The sequence below is a fragment of the Thermobia domestica genome, chromosome 16 (genome assembly GCF_964235325.1).
Source record: "Thermobia domestica chromosome 16, izTheDome1.hap1.1, whole genome shotgun sequence".
Taxonomy (NCBI): Eukaryota; Metazoa; Arthropoda; class Insecta; order Zygentoma; family Lepismatidae; genus Thermobia; species Thermobia domestica.
Genome location: NC_137469.1, coordinates 65,687,575 through 65,710,708, shown reverse-complemented (window position 1 = coordinate 65,710,708; position 23,134 = coordinate 65,687,575). Strand labels below are relative to the sequence as shown.

General features: G+C 34.2%; 1 protein-coding gene across 2 annotated transcripts in view; it reads left to right on the top strand.

Annotated features, from left to right (window-relative positions):
* The window catches only part of muskelin (muskelin 1), a 57,724-nt gene that overhangs the window by 12,887 nt on the left and 21,703 nt on the right, over window positions 1-23,134 (top strand). For both annotated transcript variants that reach the window (XM_081742507.1, XM_081742508.1), the window contains exons 3-7: window positions 4,476-4,618; window positions 8,022-8,220; window positions 10,090-10,282; window positions 17,356-17,597; window positions 21,406-21,519. In XM_081742507.1, coding sequence (XP_081598633.1) covers window positions 4,476-4,618; window positions 8,022-8,220; window positions 10,090-10,282; window positions 17,356-17,597; window positions 21,406-21,519 — 891 coding nt within the window. The remainder of the gene's footprint in view (window positions 1-4,475; window positions 4,619-8,021; window positions 8,221-10,089; window positions 10,283-17,355; window positions 17,598-21,405; window positions 21,520-23,134) is intronic.

Here is a 23,134-nt window from a genome sequence, read left to right as displayed (position 1 = left end):
GAGATATTTTTGTCTATTTGTTAGGTTATAGAATATAATGAAGACGCTTCTTTAGATCTCTAATCACGTCCCAACGATTCCAAACTTCACATGCTTTTACGTACTTTATGCTGTACAATTAGATCATCTGTTAATTTATGATGCAAAGAAGTGCTTGGCACAATTCAGATTATATTCCAGCACAGTGATGTAATGTAAAAGAACATTTAGAAGTAATGTAAAAGAACAAAACATGTGTTTAAAGCATGAAAAAGATGTTCAAAATGTTTTAAACATGTTTTAAAACACTAACGAAAAAAAAAAACATGTTTTAAACATTTTGAACAGTTTAAAACATATTTCAAAATCGTGTAATAACTTATTTGTTAACACTTTTTACTCTTTACTTGCGACTAGTATTACACATTCATCCTGTATATACTGATTAGTGCAACAAATAACAGAAATAAAATCGTTTGACTAAAAATGGATTTTATATAGTTTTTTTAAAATGAATTTTTATTGGCCACTTGTTGTTCAAGATGATTTTCGAAAAAAGATTAAATATTTTCGTAGTACACTGGTAATAATGCACCGTATCAAATTTCGTTTTTGTAGCATCAGCGGTTTTGGAAATAACTTTTGAGTGTCAGTATCGGATTCAAAATGCTGAATTTGTATTTTCGTAAGCTGTCACCAGTGGTTTACAAAATGACTTTCGAGTGACCATTGGATTTAATATGAAATTTTTTACGGTATTTGGCTCAAATAATTGTATTGTTATTGGAATTGTACACACATGTACATAATTTTTACTCAATTGATCACCTGAAGGTGGGTGAAATTTTAGTTCCAGAAATTTGATTGCCATTTCGGAATACTGATGCAATAAAATTATTTTAAAATAATAAATTTTCGAAAAGTGATGTTTCAAGCACATTTCATGTTGTGTTAACTTTAGAATATTTTCTGCAAGCCTCTGTATTGGTTGTTGTATAAATCAGTAATTGTACTGTAGAAAAACAATATTTGGGACATCCAGAGCACAATCGATCCAAGTCTATTTTCAATAATGTTCAGTTTTGCTCAGCAAATGAATGCTGTTTCAAAACGTAATATCTTCGCAGTCAAGAATACGAAATAAATGAAACTAAAACCACGTGAAAGAGCGTGGGCTAGTTTCATATGACAGCCGTTAGACAGGGGCGTCAGTGCGAGCAGGAGGGCAGCCGCGCCCACCCCCACTCTGAATTTCAGATTTTGGGGGCAGAAAGGCAGATTTAGGAACTTTTTGATAAGTAAAGTCCAACAGAACAAGTTTGAAGACCTTACACGGAATAAATACGGAGGAAATATAGATGATCAAAACTGGGTATTGCTTAGGCACAGTTTTCAGAATTTTAAGCAGCCTCGAAACTCGAAAGTAAAGCCACCTTTGGAATCCTTGGGGTCAAAAAGAAAGAAAAAAATATATAAAAGAGCAATATAAGCCTATAGCTCCTTGCGGCCAATGGAAATGGATTTTAACTGATCAAACTCCATATTTATTCGGTGTAAGGACTTCAATTTTTTCTGTTGGACTTTGTTCTGCAAAAGGTTTCTAAATCTGCATTACTGTCCCAAAATTTGAAGTTCAGGGTAAGCAGTAGGAGGGCGGATAACCTCTAAACGGACGCCCCTCTCTAGCGGTAATCATATAAAACTCTAGATTGCACACATAGTTTTCTGTCTTTCTTTTCGGATTCGTGGTTGCGAATATATGACGTTTTCCGTCGGTGTATTCTTTTTGACACACCCTGCATTTATTTAATGTAATTATGCATCATTGCCTGACATTTGGAGCTTGACTTGTTAATCTTTCTCACGCTGCAGCGTACACAATATCTTAAATTTATGAGCAGGGAGGAGGAAATTAGTTCTCCTGTTCCCCCGTTCTAGAAATGTCTTTGTCCAGCGGTTGTCCTATGAAACTCTAGCCCACACTACACCTTTTCACATGTTTTTTTGGTTAATTTTTTTCGGACTCTTCGCTACGAAGATACTACGTTTGCTGAGGAAAAATGAACATTGTTGAAAATGGACTTGGATCCTTGTGCTCTGAACGACCCGTAAAAATATTTTTTTTTTTTTAATACGTAAGTTGGAGCCAGATTTATCCTGCAACCCAAATTTGCTCGAAACGTATAAAATTAGTTTCTTCGGTTTACTTGAAATGATGTCCTTTTTTCTTCCCGTAAAACTCGTGTTAAATGATTCCAAGTTGTTAAATGATTCCAGGACTGAGAACCAACATGTACTGTATGTATTAAAGAATGCCTGCGATATTTTCAATTCAAAACCACAATTTAGTAAAGAGCCCTTTGTTTTCTGAATACAACACAAAAACTTGTTTCAATGATATATATATATATATATTAATTTATTGTTTAATATCATTTCTACAAGTAGTCCAACCTTCAACTACAACACTTTCTCGTAAGTTAACTGATAAGCATTTAACCAATACAATAGACGATAAAGAAACAAAAGAAAAAAGAGACGAAATAAATTGTGGATCACCACATCGACCTGCTGTAGCCACGAGAAATCAAAACATTCACATGGGAACAGTGTTGCCACAGTCCTAGCTCTGGAATGGGCTGAAAAATAGTACAAACTTAAAACAAAAAGGGCTAAATTCATTACTTTATCACAGTGTAATGCATGACTCTATAACACGAAACTAAAACTCCATAACACTCCACCCGCTTTGTCCAAGAGTCCAAATCAAGAAATTGCTCTTTTTAAAAACTACTTTTTAAAAACATCCAAATAGGAAGACCCCGAACAATTGTAGAAGTAGATGAAACTTTTCTCGCACGTAGAAAGTATAACAGAAGCCGCAAATTAAAAGGGAAACAGTTATCATATTCGGTATGTATTGTAAGGAAATCAAACGCGCCTCTATTTCGAAGTAATCAGTAGACCGAAACGGTATTATGGCCATATATGAGAAAAATATATAAAACGAGGAACAAATCAATCAATCATGAGATGTAGGAAAAGCCTTACTGACACTTTTGAAAATATGACAAGTATCTGTTAAATGGTGCTGAATTTGATAGAATTGTACCAACTTTTTTCACAAAAGGGACTGAAAATGCCAGCGTAGTACCAACGGGCCGATGAATGACAAAAAGGGCTGAATTTGGTAATTGTACCAAGTGTGGTAACACTGTAGGGAAGAAAATAGCCTTCTGAACGGGATCACTTTTTGGTAATTTTCTTTCTCTGGCAGATTTTTTTTTTTTTACAAAAATAAAATAAAATAAAAATAACATGCTTAAAACAAGCCTTAAAAAATACACGTGTTTAAAACGTATATAAAATTTGTTTTAAGCAAAATCAATTGTTTAAAACAAGTTTTAATCATTTGTTTTAAACAAAACAACCCTGTATGTAATTAATAAATAATTGATCATGTGATTTAATAATACTATGTGATAAATATGTGCTATGATGAGAAACAATAATGATAAGATCTTTCTTTGTAGTTTGCACATCTTCAGTTTATTTTCCTCGAAGTGTTCTAATGTGTATGTGTTATTCTAACCTTTTCCCTTTAATGTAAATAACTACTGCGTGTTGCCATCATTGTATGTGTGTCTCCATCTGATTCTAATATTTCTTACGTTTGGTATCAGTAAAGTAAAACATTTGGTCAAGAATATTCATATAATTTATTTCAATATTACAGTTAACAACTAATTTAAAATATACTATTATATTATTATTATTCCCTTCTGGTCTCTTAACAGTACACTAATCTTTATCAGCACCCGCGGCGTCTAGGCCCCAAACGAATCAACCAGATCTATCCAGTTTTAATAGTAAAAGTTCCCGCTGGGCAAAATAGTACTTGCCTTATGTGGTGTTAAAATAAAACCGTTATCGTTTCAAACAATGCAACGTCCGAAATCCAGGGAGGTGGATGAGTTGAAGCAATTGTAATTTAAAATATCACCGGGCTCGATTTCCGGCGGGAACTCATTTGGTCCGAAGTGGACGTTAATCAGTAGGCCCCATCCCATATAGCCTCGCTGCTGAAAGGGACGTTAAAATCAACTCAACTCAGCTCATTTAAAATATTAGTCTTTGGAAATTATGTAATTTACGGTATGATTCTAATTTCAGCGTATTAATAATTTTACTCTTATTCTTTCATCTGTCTCAGAAAGTGGAATAACAGTAAGCTTAGGGTCACAATAATAATGTTTTTGCGTTAGCTCTTTAAATGTCTTCTGTACGATAGTTCCGTGTTGAATATCAAACTTTCCAAGTAGGAATAGTGAATATCTACTACCTAGGTACAAAGAAAGAACACAAGTCATATATATATATATATATATATATATATATATATATATATATATATATATATATATATATATAAAATCCATAGTTTTGCATACTGCTTAAATATTCCATTTTGTTATAAAATTCCTTTTACTTTTCAGTACCTTATATTGAAGTTACAAAGACCATCTATAGTGGAAACTATTAGTTTTGGAAAATATGAAAAAACTCACGTTTGTAACTTAAAGAAATTCAAAGTTTATGGAGGTTTGCAAGATGAAAATATGATCGAATTACTGTCAAGGTGAGTGCATTTTATTTGTATTATTTTATTAGATTTATTTGGTTGTTTAATGATTGTTTAAGAGCTATTCTGTTCATTCTCAATATATATGTAAAATAAGTCGTCCTGACGTGCTGATTGTTCAACGCCTAAGCCAAATTACTTAAGCTAGAAACTTGTAATTTGGACATAGGTAGAATTCCTGACGTAAGGTACCACAAAGGAAGAATATTTGGAAATTTGACGAGGAAGGGAATGAAATGAGGGTTAAAATTACTGTATTATAATGTGTCCATGTCTGTATATCGATACCTTAAGATTAGAGATATGAAACTTTTTTTTTTTTATTTAAAAGAATTAAACACGTGTTTCAGTGTTTTTCATACTTGACCCAGAAGGTAGAAACAAGAAGTTCGGGTGGTTCAGTAGGGTAACCATATAAAGTGTTCCAAATTCGTGTGAGATTTCGAGTTAGACGAGTTATCTGACACACAATCATAGTCATAAGTCTTGCAAATAAAATTAGAAAAATAAACACACTGCTGAACAAGACTGCACTTATTTAATAAAAACACATTTACACGTGACGTTTCGATCTTCTGGCCAAGATCCTTATCAAACGTACACTACGTCTGATGAGGATCTTGGCTAGAAGATCGAAACGTCACGTGTAAATGTGTTTTTATTAAACAAGTGCAATATTGTTCAGCAGTGTTTTTATTTTACGAGTTCTATATGAAAGAGCAGAAGGATGAGTGCAAAATATTGCCGATACTAATATGTGAAGGTATTTGCTGTTATAGAATTAAATATTTGTTACCTTTAAAATTTTTTTCTATCTTTTTGAGTTTGTGATTTGTGTATAGGCTAACGGAGACAATGATAAATGGAGATAAATGATTCAGTAGTTGGTGGACTGTTGAACAAAATAGGATAATTTCGAGAAAACTCACGGACGAGGCACTATTTACTACAAACCCACACTCCCTAAAATTGAATTGCAGTCCCTTCGTATAAGAGGTGAAAAATTTACCGCTGAACTCATTATGAAAATACGTTTTACGAGTATTTCATTCAGAGATACAATTATGAGTTTTGAAAGTCTTAGACATGTGAAGTATTCTTTTAAAGGCAATGTTTTAATGTAATTGTACATCGAAAGTAAAAGCACTTTTCTGCTGCTACATATTCTTTGGCCAAGAACTTCGAAATGATTGATTAGGATTCGTTTTCTCTTTGTCAAGTAAATGTTATTAAAATTCATCAATTTATTCTGAAGTTATTAGCAAAAGGTAATTAGCAGTGAGAAAACCCTTTTGCTTTCGATTCTTTTAAGTAATTACACAGGATATAGTTTAATAACAGCATGTACAAGCTCCAGTCACAATTTGCAATCCTTTTGGTCGTAGGAAACTACCTGATTTGCGAAAGTGGCTAATTTAGTATATATATATATATATATATATATATATATATAGAGAGAGAGAGAGAGAGAGAGAGAGCCGATAGATCAAGTTATTCTTTATATGATTTTCGGGTTCTTAAAGCTAACTTACAAACAGTGAAGTTTATTGGCCTTTGGAACGTTGAAATTCTGGAATCGTTGTTAACAAGCTTTTTTATCTGCAACACTTGGCATTATTATGTATGCTTATCACTGGTTTAATTATATTATTATTAGAGAACAGCAATATCAACTATATCTGTAAGTTAAGAAGTAAGAGAAGTTATTTTAAACATTTGAAACTCCGATAATTCCAGACTTTTAGAATATCCTGTAGAACATTAAAACATAGTTTGAACTTCCGTTTCACTATTATCAACCATTTTAAATCAGACTTCGATCGATCATTTTCAGTTATTTTTATATCACAGTTTCAACCCCTTCCCCCCGCTCGGGTGCTAATAGGGGATGAACTTGAACTTAAATGGCATCTGGAGTGTCATTCTTTATCTAAGCGACCCCGAAAACTGGATTCGACACTAATATCGGTCATTTTCAATTATTTTTATATGTCACAATTTCAACCCCCTCCCCCGCTCAGGTGTTAATGGGGGATGAACTTGATCTTAAATGGAATCTGGAATGTCATTCTTTATCTAAGCGACCCCGAAAACTATGGACTCGACACTAATATCGGTCATTTTCAATTATTTTTATATATCACAATTTCAACCCTCCCTCCCCCGCTCATGTGTTAATGGGGGTGAACTTGAACTTAAATGGAATCTGGAATGGCATTCTTTATCTAAGCGACCCCGAAAAACTATGGATTCGACACTAATATCGGTCGTTTCTTATCATTATTATGTCTGCCTCTACGACTCCCCTCTATGAGTACTCAGGGAGTCTTGCCCACCAATGCGGCTGAACTTGGACTTCACCAATTAACTTAACGACGCTGAAAACTAATGATTCGACACTAATATCACCATTTTATACCCTTTTGAGTGCCAGTGAGGGCTTAAATCGGATTTAAACGAAATTAGGAATGTCACTATTTATTTGAGTGACTCCAAAAACTATGGATTCAACACTAATATCGATCGTTTTTGATCATTTTATATGTTCCCCCCCTCCTCTTAGGAGTGCTAGGGGGTCTTACCCCAACTGGGAGCTGACCTTGGAATTAAAGGACGCCAAAACTGTAACAGATCAACTTAGGGACCCCGAAAACTATGGATTCGACACTTGAGAATACTAAGGGGGCTGAATTTGGATTTAAAGTGCATCTGGAGTGTCACTGTTGATCTAAGCAATCACGGAAACTACGAATTTGACACTCATATTGGCCGTTTTCGATCATTTTGTTGCCTTTCCTACTCACCTTAGTGTGCTAGGAAGTCTTACCCTCACTAGGGGCTGAAATTGGATTTATAGGGCATTGGAACTATCACCAATCAGCTTATGGATTCGTATAAACTCTGGACTCGACATTAATGTCTGTCATTTTTATATGGCGTTCCCTCCCCCATAGGTATGCTGGAGGTCTTACCCCTTCAGTACTGTTTTCCTGCTGAAAGTAATGTGTGCCAAGTTTGGTTAAAATTCCTCCAGGCGTTCCAGAGTTATGCTGGAACATACATACACACATCCATTTATTTTTCGTTGTGTTAGACCGAAGTAATCTATGTATCACTCAATATATATCAAGGGTTTTTAGTTAATTATGTTTCCCTATTAATCGTTCTGTAGTATTAGTTTCTTGATTTTAGCTTTTCACATTTTTAAATTATATACCATTAAAATCGTTTGTTCTGCTTCCGGGGACTAATCAATATCCTTGTTTCCGTGCCCTCGCAGCTTACATTTTTAGTGTGGTGTTATGTATTGTTGAGTAATGTGTTCTATAAAATATTAATTAGTAATAATCAATTGTAGTTTCAATAGTACGCATTTATTTATTTATTTATTTATTTTCAGTGGTTTGAAAAATGACAGCATCCCTGAGACATTTTCTCTACGTCACAAGATAGAAGATCATCCGTTTCCCTGTCGTTATATCAAGATTATGCCTCTACAGTCGTGGGGGCCAAGTTTTAATTTTAGCATATGGTTCGTGGAACTCTGTGGTGTTGATGATTGGGAAGTAGTGAAACCTTGTATGAACTGGTTCAATCGAGTAAGTATACTTGTATGTAGAAAAGTAAATCTATTGTTTTAAATTGAAGAAGCAGAGCACATTATCTGCTATACTTGGTACTCACATATAATGCTCCGAGGTGTATTTCGCAAAAGTGCTTTGTTCATCATAAGGGCTTGTTGAGATTATTGTTTCCTTCGTTCATTACATTTTAGTCATACGTGATTGAATAGGCTTTCAAAGACGGGCATCTTTTTATTAGTTATCAGTAGAGACCGGATGTTAGGTAAAGTACCTATTTCTTAATGTTAAAGATACTGTTAATGTTAAAAATGAACGTACTGAATTGCATTTTGGGAGTCGTTGCTTCAATTTCAGCGAAGTTTATTTTGTCTGTTTCGCTCTATATCATCTATATTACTGCTTAAACGCTGAATATTTCGTATTCGTTGTATATTCATAGCTGGCACATTTCTCAATGTATTTTCTTCCGGTACGTTACGGTACATTGGTAGAAATGAAACACCTTACTGTCTTGGAAGACTCTCCTTGTGCAGTTTCTACATCTTTAATCAAATACTTTGGAAGTGTGAATTGAACTCACTTATGCTCCCTGTACAAAGGTTTTCTGTTTAAGCATGAGTTTCTGAGGAGGAAAAAGAAAAAAAAAAAAGGCGGAAGATAATACTTCGAAAAAGAAACCAGAGAATCCTTGAAACCGTCTATTGTGATATTATTTTCAGTATTTTTTATACTTTAAATATTAAATATATTACTATAAGAAAAAATTAAAGAAATATAGATATTCTGTCATAATCAGTAACTAAAAGGGAAGAAACAGTGAATTCGTAGATCAAATTAAGGAGTCAAATTAAAGAGTGAAATTAGAACGAATGGTGTTTATAATCTCTTATTGTCACTAACGACAATATTGTGAACATTCAAAAGTATTGAGTTCATAACTAGACATAGTATGTTAGCTTAATCGCATAACAGACAATTTATAAGTTCACTCAATGCTAAGTCAATTATGGCAGAAATAAGCTAAACATTTAAGTATTCAAATTTGTCTGTCACTTTCGGAGACCTCCTAATATCACATACAGATAGACAGCTTAAGTTTCTTGTAGTCATACTTGCAGATTCTGCTTAGTTTTGACCAGACAGTAATCATTTTCTGTATTTGTAGTTTCTTAAAGAATTTTCCATTTTGATGCAGGACGCAGAATCCAGATTGCAGAATGACTTTTTACTTAAAAACTTGGTCATTTTTATATGGACTGTTGTCCTTGTTTGTTTTAATTATTTTTCCTTTTTAATTTGCCAAAAGCTATTATAAAAATTTACAAAATCTTAGGAAAGTCCTAATTACATTTTCTGAAAAATATTGTTATCTAATGATGTAAAAGTAAGGAGTATTTCTGAACTTTAATTTACCCTGAGGTTTGCTTTCATCTTTTTCATGATTTTATCCAAATTGTTAATTACTACTGACAAACAGTATATTGTTTGACTACAGGTGATTTTTGACTATTTTGCTTCTGCTTCCAACGATTTCTTGATTACAAATAATGTCCTTGTGATTTTTAAAAATAATATTATACACGTATCTAAAAATTAAGATATTACAAAAAACTTTGTTTCATTTTCATCTACAGAATTGCCATTATGATTTTTATAAATAAAAATAATGATTCTTTTAATTCTTAGTTCGTGGTTTCATTACAGTATGCATTCTATAGCTCCCATAGGTAAATTAGCTTTAGCTTTATCAATAAACCGTATTAAATAAATAATAATACAACACTTTGTTTGTTCAGTTTTGTAGTTTGGCATAAAATTGAGTTAAAAATATTTTTGTTTAATTTATGTAGAGTTTTGCTTATCTCGATTTTCCTTTCGTTACAGTATCGTGAGAAAGAAGCAATACGACTATGCTTAAAACACTTTCGACAGCATAATTATAAGGAGGCATTTGATTCGCTACAGAAACGAACGAAGATACAATTAGAAGATCCTCTTTTAACGAAGTTACATGAGATCCTGGTAGTTAAAGGAGACTATGAAGGAGCTGAAACATTCATGGAACAATGTGTTGAAAGTAAGTATTGAAGTATGGCATCAGTACATTATTTTTTATATATAAGCTCTAACTTTGTGGAGACACTCTCTCGAAAAGGTGTAACAGCTTTTTTTCAGGCCAGTCATCTTGAATGAGGTTTTTCCTGTGTTTTCCTCATTCACATAGGCAGATGCCAGGATGGTACGTAATATAATGGTTCTAGACTGCTTCCTTCCCCTTTCCTTTCTTCCTCTTCAGTTCCCCGACCAGTGTGGTCGCCGAGGGACGTCATCTATCATATGTGCTGACAGGGCCATAGATGCCGAAAACCCAGAAATCTAATGCTAATCGAACTCTGTGGCCGCGGTGACTCTGGTGCTTGGAGTCCCGGGTTCATCCCAGCCCCCGCCAAGTGAACTTTGTGGTAGACAAACACCGTGTGCGTGGGTTTCCTCGGGGTTCTCCCGTTTCCTTCCACTTTCTTCATTCCACCATTTTCATTCATTACTCATCATCACCGTCGTCTTTAGCTTAACCGGCATAAACGTGGGACGTAAAACTCAAAGATTTCATTTTTTTTAGTAGCCTCGCGTAGCGTAGTCGCTAACGCTCTCGTCTTCGGTGCGAGCGGTCCCGGGTTCGATTCCCGGTGGGTGCATTCGGTCAAAAAAGTGTAAAACGCTTTTTCAGGCCAGCCACCCTGGTGAGGTTTTCCTGGGTTTTCCTCATTCACACCAGTCGAATGGCGGGGTGATACCTAACTTATAGGTCCCAGGCCGCTTTCTTCCTTTCCTTTCCTCGGATAGTGTGCTCGCCGAGGGACGTCATCCCTCAAAACGTGACGGGCTAAATGGCCTTAGATGCCGAAAGCCCAGAATTCTAAAATCCCTAAAATCTCTTTCTAATCGAACTCTCAAACTCGTTGTAATTTCACCAGTTTCTTTTTCACATTCACGTGTATACAGCACTCTTGAAGGGCAGCTTGTGTGTGTGTATGTTTTTTTTCCCCCTGAAATATACCGTGCTTTCTTCAGCCCCTTTTGTTCGTAGTAATGTATCCATATGCTTCGCTAATAGTTGCTTTTGTATCATTCTCATCTTGTCATTACCATTCTTCTCATTTATTATTATTATTTGTAAAATATCAGATTAGTTACTAATGTATTTATGTATTTATGGAGAATATCAACATCGGAATTTGCTCCATCGTAACTTATGCTTACATCTTGGTCATATTTTGGCATCAAAAGTCTTGGTCATATTTTCTCAATTACGAGGTTTGTGTGCTTTTGTTGCTGTGCCAGTAAACATCAATTTATAGAATTTCTTAAGGAAGAAATGGAGTACGGGTCAGTCCATTTCAGATCATCCAGCTAAAATATCAAATGAAACCCATAGTCTCAGAATAGCATGAAGATTTTTCTGTTTACTCGACTTGCCATCCTTATTGATCACACCAAATTTTAATTTGATATCTTATATACTTTTTTAGTTATTTTTTTTTTATTTTTTTTTTTTTTTAGTTTGGTAAAATATACGTTTTTGTTGTTGCCGAGGGTTAAAGACATTACGACATTGATACACTAAAAAGATCATAACTTTGTTAATTCTCATCATATCACAATGATTTTTTCACTAAAATGATCACAATAAGATACAGAATAAGGTAAAAATACATTCTGCTACTTGTACTTGAATTGTTGTAGTGAATATTAGCTCAAACCTGGATATTACAATTTTTTTAAAGAAAAAACAAAAAATTTTAAAATACATTAAAAACTTAAAGGCACTATATAAACGAAAGTATTTTATATGTATTTATAAGCCTAAAGGCATGAGCTAATGTGTTCTGAAAGAAAAACTGTGGGTTTTTAACTGCAAATATTTTTAAACCATTTATCTTTAGAGTATGGCCAGGCGTTTCAAGAAAATCGTAGACCTTTACGTTGGCAGCCCTAGCGTTGTCCCTAATTGTCACGTGGCCATGAACCATATCTCGTTACAAAGCTTATGGAACACAGATTCCAACAAGGTAACTTCTGTGCCCCCTTGTTTCCAACCCACAGAAGAAGAAGAAGAAGAAAAATGTCTTTCTTCAAAAAAAAAATATTTTGTCGGACTCTGGCAACACTGTTCATTGTCATACGCAGGAAAAAAAAATTCTCGCATACACACCAGACATTGGATGGAATCATATAAAAAATAAAGGGCGTAGGTGTAATAGCTTGCGAGATAAAAATTCGAAACCTCGTATATAATATAGTCAACCTGTATAATTTTACGAAGGAACTGTGGTCTACCCTCAGGTTGGCAACCCTGGCGACTTCCCTAATTGTCACAGAGACGCGAATGATACCTCGTTGCAAAGCTTACGGAACACTGGTTCCAATGAGGTGACTTTTGTGCCCCTTCTCTCCCCCTCCCCCCCCCCCCCCGGTTCCCAACCCACAAAAAAAGATGAAAATCATCTTTGACTTTTGTGGGATTTTGGCAACACTGTTTTTTTTATCATAAAAGAAAAATCACTTTCTCCTACGGATTCGGCATGGGGAGGCACAGTCTAGGTTCATTTGGAGCCGAGCAACAGAGGTTTGAAGTATTGGCGCTAAGAGAAAGGGATGAGCCAGGCATCTTCTAAGGGTTAAAATAGTGCACATTTTACTTTCTGAAAAACTTATTGAATGATTTACATGTAAGGCGTAATGAAATTATGACATTTTAATCAAGCTGAAGATGTTAAATTATTTAAGCTGCAGTAAATTAATGTTCTAGAACTAATACAACTACGCATAAGCTTTTACAGTAAACTTTAAAATCAAATAACCAAAATATAATTTTATTATTTTTACTCATAAGCGCTTTCGATAACTGTCTTAGTTTTTAGTAAATTAAAAATATATTTAATGTATTGTTTCACAAAGTATTTCACAAATCAAAACAGTTCGTTGGAATCTTATATCAGTTTAGTTAGCAATTTCGTTCGGTATCTTGAGGAGTGCGAATCCTACAGCCCTCAGGTTCATGAAAAAGACTTTGGATTAAAAGCTACATGGTGTTTTTTTGCCACCAGCCATGGGAAGTCTCCTTGTGACGGTATAGGTGGCACTGTCAAGCGCATCGTGACAAAAGCAAGTCTCCAACGTAGTCCTGGTAATGCTATTGATAATTCCGAAATTTTTATTGATTTTTGCAAGGAAAATATAGAAAATATAAAGTTCAGAATGATTAGAAAAGAAACATTGATAGAGGCACGAAAAAACTTAGCGTTACACTCAAGCCAGGACAGTACCTGGAACACGTAGTTTTCATCACTTTGAGTCCAAATCTGAAGACTCCACTGCAACAAAACGAGTAAGTTTAGATGACAACTTTTGCACAATATTCAACTTTTCTGGAGAAAATCATTTGGTGAAAATGCCTCATGTGGGTGTGACATTGCATGCCTTTATGATGACCGGTGGTATTTTGGATTAGTTTTGTCAAAACATGAAGATAAAGGCGACGTTAAAGTTAAATTTATGCATCCCCATTTGCCTGCTCCATCTTTTCACTGGCCCCCAAAAGAAGATGTTTGCTGGATTCTTATGAGTAACATACTTTCATGTGTAACCCCCGCCCCCCCAGTCACAAAAGCATCCGTAAGAATGTATTATTTTTCCGAAAAGGAAATAGGTTCGATCAATCTTCAGTGCAACAAGATGTTGAAACAAATGCAAGCCCAGAAATAAAATGTTGTTAGTGTTTTATTTAAACATTTTCTGTAATTCCAATTCAGGACCTCTATGGTGTAAATAGTAAATGAACCACTTCAGGACTTTAAGATTTGGTAAATTCTTCTTTCGTTCACTGATTATATTCAATCTGTTGTATGTGATGAATATGTATAATTCATTAAACTCATAGTGAAGTGCTATTTTCTTCTTCTGTGGGTTGGGAACCGGGGGGGGGAGGGGGAGAGAAGGGGCACAAAAGTCACCTCATTGGAACCAGTGTTCCGTAAGCTTTGCAACGAGGTATCATTCGCGTCTCTGTGACAATTAGGGAAGTCGCCAGGGTTGCCAACCTGAGGGTTGACCATATTATATACGAGGTTTCGAATTTTTATCCCGCAAGCTATTGCACCTACGCCCTTTACTTTTTATATGATTCCACCCAATGTCTGGTGTGTATGCGAGAATTTTTTTTTCCTGCGTATGACAATGAACAGTGTTGCCAGAGTCCGACAAAATATTTTTTTTAAGAAAGCCATTTTTCTTCTTCTTCTTCTTCTGTGGGTTGGAAACAATGGGGCACAGAAGTTACCTTTTTTGGAATCTGTGTTCCATAAGCTTTGTAACGAGATATGGTTCATGTCCCCGTGACAATTAGGGACAACGCTAAGGCTGCCAACGTGAAGGTCTACGATTTTCTCGAAATACCTGGCCATACTCTAAAGATAAATGGTTTAAAAATATTTGCAGTTAAAAACCCACAGTTTTTCTTTCAGAACACATTAGCTCATGCCTTTAGGCCTATAAATACATATAAAATACTTTGGTTTATGTAGTGCCTTTAAGTTTTTAATGTATTTTAAAATTTTATGTTTTTTCTTTAAAAAAATCGTAATATCCAGGTTTGAGCTAATATTTACTACAACAATTCAAGTACAAGTAGCTGAATGTATTTTTACCTTATTCTGTATCTTATTGTGATCATTTTAGTGAAAAAATCATTGTGATATGATGAGAATTAACAAAGTTATGATCTTTTTAGTATATCAATGTCGTAATCTTTTTAACCCTCGGCAACAACAAAAACGTATATTTTACCAAACTACAAAAAGATTTAACTAAAAAAGTATATAAGATATCAAATTAAAATTTGGTGTGATCAATAAGGATGGCAAGTCGAGTAAACAGAAAAGTCTTCATGCCATTCTGAGACTATGGGTTTCATGACCTGGATGAATTGATATGGACTGACCCGTACATATCAAATAATCTAAACAAAAATTAAGGATCTCCGAAGCATTCAAATAGTAATTCGAACGCAAATGTTTCACGGCAAGTTTTCGCCATATTCAGTGCATATCTCTTCAAAAATATATATGTTGCTTGAAGAACTACATATTTTGATCAATTTCTTACACTGTAGAAATTATGTATTTGTGATAAATTTTCTTTATTTCTACAGTGAAGGAAATTAATCAAAAGCAATTCTTCAAGCGGCGTATAAATTTTCTAAGAAATACGCACTGACGATGATGAAAACTTGCCGTTGAAACGTTTGCGTTCGGTATTTGGATGCTTAGGTGAGCCCTGAATTTTTGTTTCGATTACGAAGACTAACGCTTCGTAAGTCAAATAATTAGTTCCTACTTTTAATCCAATTTAAACCGAGAGAAGTGTTTTGTAATCGCTGTATATCTCTGGAGTCTATCAAGCTTTCTACAGTTGCCTGCAAACTACATTGCCATGACTAAAATATATATAAATATGCTAGAATTAAAGAACTTGAAATGTGATACTATGAACTTCCATATTCAGGCCTATCTAAGCATTTTAAAGGTCCCATAGAGTTCACAAGGACTGATGAAACGAATTCTTTTTACATGTAGAAAGACACGTTTCTATTTATTTGATTTTATTTGCTTATGTATTTTTTTAAAGATCTGTGCCTACGATTTTAGAAAATTCAAGCACCAAATGCATTGAAAAAAGAATGAAATTATTTGAAAACTTGTTTCCAAATAGTAAAAGGAGAATACTTGACAAAAATAAAATTGAAAATACTTCAAAATTCTTTCTTTTGAAGTATACGTGTGTGCATAGAATTTTTATTATTTTTTATTCTTTCTGACTTCTTCTTTTTAACTTAATACTTTGACTGTGTATGATTATGCCAAGAGTTTAACTTTAAGAAAATTTGAGTGTATAAATAGGTATTTACACGTATTGATTCACAGTATGAGTCTATGGCTATAGGACTCCTCCTCAGTTTTTGTTTTTTCCTCCTCAGATTCAGTCAGTTTTCTCTTTATTTCACAAATTCTCCCATCATTGATTTGCATATGTAATCTCTTCTTTAGCCTACAGGGTTTAATTGAGTCAGTTAAATGTAAAGATTTCCGTACTTGTTCAAAAAGTTCAATGTCCAGAAATATTGTAGTATAGATTTTTACTTGTAATTTCTTTGACAAACCCCCGATTTAACTATTATCTCACGCAAATGTCAGATATAGTTGGGAGGAAATGAATTATCGAGGAACATACTTCGACCAGATTTTTAAAAGACGCAGCCATGAATACGATTGTAATATGGCAGTGGTTCGTACACAGATTAATAGTGCCATCACTAATGCTTGTTCGAATCGGAACTTCGGCTAAATTCGTGATAATTCCTGCTCAGCTTCAAGCGTCAGTTCCGATCAGCTCTTTGTATGTACTGTGTTTTATGAAAATTATATTAAACAATGGGTAAACATGGACGGGGATGATCCAGATTCTCGACCAGAAGGGAACTGTAGAAAATGTTACGAAGGATAATGAAGAGGACGATGGTGGTAATGAAGAAGAGTCTGTCGTATTTGGCCCTAAGCTATTAGAAGTAAGAGGCCATATTGAAATCATCACATACATAGATCCGGAAGTGTTGGCTTATGAACATTTTAAGCAGTTTAGATCTTTGATTATTAAGAAACTACATTTAACAGAAAAGCAATGAAACTTGATACTTTTTTTCCTTTCTAATTCTCAGTTGTAAGGAGGTTTTTTCTAATATAGTATGTACATTAGTATTTTACATTTACATTATATAGTACAATTTGAGGTGTAATAACCTATTTTAAATATTGTTCATAACACAAGTCGCGATTTTATGGACACTTTCTTCCACTCAGTCCGTTAACTGCAGAGTTTACGTAGTTAATGACGATAGAAGTTCTGTATGAAACAGTAATATGTATTTCCTGTTGTTTATCTACTTTTATACTCTTATTTGTTACCAATGAAACTATTTTAAATGGATTGATCTCCTTTATATTATTGTTGACTACAGTAAGCAGTGTTTTTGTTTCTATGAATACGTCACGACTGTTAAGAAAAGTAATAAGAATAATAAATATTCTTTTCCAGAGGGGCTCCTTGATCATTTCATAGGGCAACAGGAATACAAACCAGTGTGGTGTCCGATTATCCCAGATGACAGTGAAGTTCGACCCGGCATGCGTGGAGGTCACCAAATGTGCATAGATCCATACACGGAAACTGTGTATTTGTTTGGTGGCTGGGATGGAAATCAAGATCTTAGTGATTTGTGGTCATATCACATTCAATCTCGGAAGTGGACACTTATATCAAGGGACACAGAAGCCGAGGTGTGGTAGTAGTTTGTATCATTAACTCATTTACTTAATCAACCAAATAATATCTGACTAATGTAAGATGTAATCCATGTTTATAAATGACAAAAGTAGAATTATTAGTCGAGTTTTGAGAGTTCTGCATCACAAACTCAGAATCTATATTCTTACACTAATTTATTCTCTGAGTGAATCAGTTAGAATGGTTTAAAGACAATTATTTAAAGGATGCATATCAGCGAGATAGAAAGATTAATAAACTTACCTCAAGCATCCAGTAAAACATATTTCCGAAGACAGTTTTGATGTTGAGCTAACATCATCTAGCACTTTCTTTCTTTGGTTTTTTACCTGTCTGCCTACTTACTTACGTATGTTTTGTTTACTTATTTAATTACTTACCTAAATTATTTATTGTAACAATGAGCTTACCTAATAGTTTCCGTACCTTATTTCTTTATATATATTTATCAGGGTTAATTGGCTTAAATCAAAATGATTTACAATCGGAATTTAAGCTGGGAGATTTTTTTAAATCCATGATTTAAATAAAATGTATTTTGCTTAAAAAAAGAAATAAAATACAGTATTTCTGACCATTCTTAGGTAGTAATCAAATGTCTTCCGAAACTAACATCTTAATCCGTACTATGTGATGGTAGGATCTTAATAATGCAAGTCTAAATAAAATATCTAATTTTTTTAGATTAAAGTTAGTGGGCAATGAATTTTTGACAATATACTTCATATCATCATTTCAAATGTACAAGAGGAAGCTTGTGTCCATTTAGCATTCAATACTCAATTTTTAGTTCAGAACTTCTTCGTGGCTAAGAGGTTAGCGTACACACCTTTGGCACGGGGAACCCGGGTTCGATACCCGGCGGGAGCTCATGTGGTTAGGATTCCACGTTAGTCAGTAGGTCCCGTCTCATATAGCCTCGCTGTTGAACAGGACATTAAACTCAAAATCAACTCAACTCAATTTTTAGTTCAGAATTTTAGTGTTACAGTTTAGTGTTAGTTTCTGAACATAGTTTGTACCTCCCACAAGCTGGGTTTTTATCAAATCACTTTGATTAAAATTAGTATTCCAAGGAAAAGGGGGGATTTAAAATTTGTGCAAAAAATAGAGAATCTCAGAAGCCTTTCAAGAGTTAAGAAGATGAAGCTGAGTATGTATAAGCTTAACATCAAAATTAATTTGATACATATCCAAGCACTTTCAAAAACTCCACTAGTAAGAAGAGAAGGGGAAAATTCTATATCTTTTCCTTCGACATTCAAATCGATGTTGTCTGTCTCGTCATCACGAGAAAACTGCCGAATTGTTTAAAATGAATTTTTGAACAAAGCACTTGGCTCGAGCCTCATCGTAAAGATGGAACATCGTATGTAAACTCTTTATGAAAAGTAAGTGGACACGTACTCTAGCACGTTAGAGAATTCCGTTTTCTCTAGGTTAGGGATGATGAGGCAATTCCTATTGTTTTCTTAATATGTTAAAATGACATCGCCGTTCTCTCTTATCATCATCGGAAAACAGCTGAACTGTTTGCAATGAATATTTGAACGTACCACCTGATTCGAGCCGGGTTTTTATTATGTCATTTTCATTAAAATACACTACGCCGGGGGAAGGGGATTTAAATAGGTACGACGAAAATTTGGTATATCACTATGATATATTAGGGAGATGAAATTAGGTATATAAAATCTTCATTAAAAATAAGTTGTCACACGACCAAAAACAGCTGAATCGTTTAAAATAACCTTTGTTAAACATAGTTAGCACTTAGGTCGACCAGGGTGTTTGTTATTAGACCAATATTTTGATTGAAATGCATTTCCTAAGGGTAGACAGAATTCAGTAACTTCTTCGCAAACAGTAACAGCTGTACCATTTTAAATGAATTTTTGAAGATTTGGGTCGAGCTCAGTTTTTATTATTTCAATTCAAATATACATCTAAAGGGGGTGGGAAAGAAAATTCAAATATACCTTTCAAATATTAGCCATAAACTTATTCTTCTATTTTTTAATTATTCTTCTCGTGTTAAAACGAGCACTTCAGGTAGTTTGTAATAAATAGGAAGCAAAATGAAAAATATTAAAAAAGAAGCCATTGTTGATTAGAAACATCTTACCACGGAAATATTTTACACACTGTAATATTACCTTTGTCATGCTAATTGTAGATAACTTGAAATAAAATATTTGTATTCATATACAATTCATGCTGATATGCAAATTTACTTTGAACAGTATTACAATTTTAAAGCAAGAAATACTGCTAGTTATGACGAAAGGAGTATAAAAATTATGTTCAGTTTACAAGCAAAACACTTTAATAAAACTATACTCGCCGTGTAGCGCAATGCAGTTTTTCTGTTTTGAAGAATGGTAACATGTTCTACACTGGTATTTTACTTAGGTTGTTTACTGATTAAGATGCTTTAAAAAGAAATATTAAAATCACAATACATCATCTTTCTTTCGTTCATTCATTATAAATTGAATTCACAAGATCACGGTGACCGCGCCCGCTCTTAGATGCTGGGTGAATAATCTTGTACTGCTATCGAGTAGCTCCCAAGTGAGAAACCGGGATTCCTGATTTCGTTTTTATTCTAACATCACCTAATAAAGAAACTAGAAACCTCTGTAGTTTACCAATTAAGAAAAGGAACATTATTTAAATTATATTCCGTTAAAAAAATTAAATACAATCGTTTTAAATTAAAAAATCAACTTAAATAAAAAAAATCAATAAAAATATTTTTTTAAAGAAAAATAATGTTTTTTCTTCAACTCTGATTCACTTATTTACCTGCTTGTTTAGCTACGTTTCCAACGTATCTATTTTTTAATGATTAGCTTACCTATGATATCTTGCTACTTACTTACTTACTTACCTATCTTCTAACTTATCTTTTCACATACCTGCCTACTTACGTATATTTTATTTACCTATTTGTTTAGTATTATGGGGCGGAAACGTGGACATTACGTAAAGGTGACGAAAATCGACTGGAAGCCTTAGAAATGTGGGTGTGGAGAAGAATGGTAAGAATTAGTTGGGTCGAGCGGAAAACGAATGAGAGTGTGTTAGAAATGGTGTATGAGAAAAGAACACTTTTAGATATTATTAGGAAGAGGAAGAGAAACTGGTTGGGACATTGCCTAAGAAGAGATTGTATCATGAGGGACGTCCTAGAGGGTATGGTAGCGGGAAAGAGAGGGAGGGGGCGAAGGAGACTACAATTAATGGATGATATTAAAACAGAAAGATCATACGCGAAGACGAAAAGGTTAGCGGAGGACCGTGGAGCATGGAAGCTTCTCAGCTGCAGCAAGTGACCTGCCAATAAAGGCAGAATACCTATGATGATGATGATGATTAGTTATTTACCCAACTGATACATTTTTAATGATGAGATTACGTACTAATTTCCTTTCTACTTATTTACTTACCTACCTTCGAACTTACCTTTTTACTTACTTATCTATCTACTTATACGTGCATTTACTTCTTAACCAGCGAAAGTGTGGTACTGACTACCTTACTTCATGAGCTTATCGATGTCAAGAAAGTGTGTAGTCTTACCCTCAGAACTCCCAATAAGGATCATATGATTTTTTTTCTGTTTGCTTTTCTTCTTATTTACTGGTCTACTTATTAACATACTTAACTGTTCATTTAAGTACATGTAATTTATTTATTTACTAATCTGCTTACTTACGTACTTTATCTACCAGGCAGGTGTATGTTAGCATAAATATTAGTATTTGGATTTTTTTTTAAACTTTGTTTTTCTTTTAGGGCGGTCCAAGTGCAAGATCGTGTCATAAAGTTTGTTTAGATCCAGAACGGAGACAGATTTTTACACTGGGAAGATACTTGGACACGCAGTTTCGAACACCAGAAAATCTCAAGGTAAAATATTTAGAATAATACAAATATCCAAGTTTTTTTAAAATTATTTTATTATTAATGAAAAAACTAATTACAGTAGTAAAGATTGTAAATGTACAGATATCTTCGTGGACCTCCTAAGTCCATTTTTAACTCGAGATAACGAACTAAGTACGAAAAAGTAATTGGGATCCTCTATGATAAATGGAGTGGACTCGTTTGAGTGTATTATGTTGTATATGGCATGAAAATTGTATGTTGCATTATCAATTAAGAAGAAATGTATATGCAGTTCAAAGTATAATGGCACACAGTACTGAGCTACTCTGCAGTTCCTTGAAAAATTGAAGGTAAAAAGATAATGCGTGCTGCAGCAGGGGGAAGGGGGACTCGCTCTGAATTTTATATGCATACATATTATTCAATAGCATAAGAATGAGAAACGTGAAGGTCATTAGTATGCATATTGCTGATTGCGTGCATGTCGTACCAGAAACTTACAGCAAGATACCACTGAACGCTAATGTGAGATCCATCGTATACATCTTAAGGCCACCATGAGTTAGTCAATTTTCATAGGTACAGTGGGCAACGATATACTCTGGCTTAGACATTTCCGAAGTACCACTACATATAAGTCTATGTTACAAAGTATGGCCGAGCGCATTGTCTGTGGTATCGTTTGTAGCATCGAACCTGGACACTGGAGCATTGAAACTATATATTTTGGAGTGATGGATTAAGATGTCTTTTTTTCGTTCTGGTGCACATATGTTTGTGCCTGTTTTCCGATGTGACAGAGAAGAATAGCTGCTCTCAGAGTTTCTTGAAACTAGTAAAATTGTAGTGTTGGCTCGCTTTCATTGCGGCATCAGATGATTAGTTGTTAATGGCAGGATCTCAACAGAGGCTTGGTATAGCATTCGGGAATATATAGTGCTTTCCGAGTATTTAACAGTATGAATCAGTCTTCCAGGTATCTTGCAGCTTTTACTGGTATATGGGTAACAATGTTGGTTAACTAAAGTAATCCTTTAGTGCCCTGACCTAAATCTTATCGGATATTTGTGGAATAAATTAGGGCGTGGGATTGGGACGGTCCGATGTCTCTGCCCAATAGAAGACACGGTGCGCAAGGAATGTGAAATTGAATCTGCAATCATTTCCCAAGTCGTAAAAGGTTACGTGGTAGGTCCGGAACGTCGCGAAAACTCTCCTGAGGATTTATCAGAACAAGGTATCGAATTACCTTTTGGTAAATAATATGTAACGCTCAGTTTGAAAATAGAAGATTGCCATTAGATGTGGCTTTCAAAATTTCTAAAATGAAATTAATGTTAAAATAAAATTTGAATAATTAGAATGAAATATAGCTAATTAACAACAATAGACTTAAAATTAGTCTAAGACTAACCTATCAGTGTAAAGAATTTAAATTCATTTGGTTTATATCCCTTAATTTATTTTTTCATTTAATTCTGTAATAAATTCAATAAATGCAAAAGGTATTCACTTTGGTTACGTTTGTTCAAAAAGTCATGATAAACGTCGAATTTTCAGTGACAGCTTTCAGTATTATCAAGACATAGGGGAAAAAGTGGTTTTGGTGGAAATTGGATGTGTATGGAAATTAGAT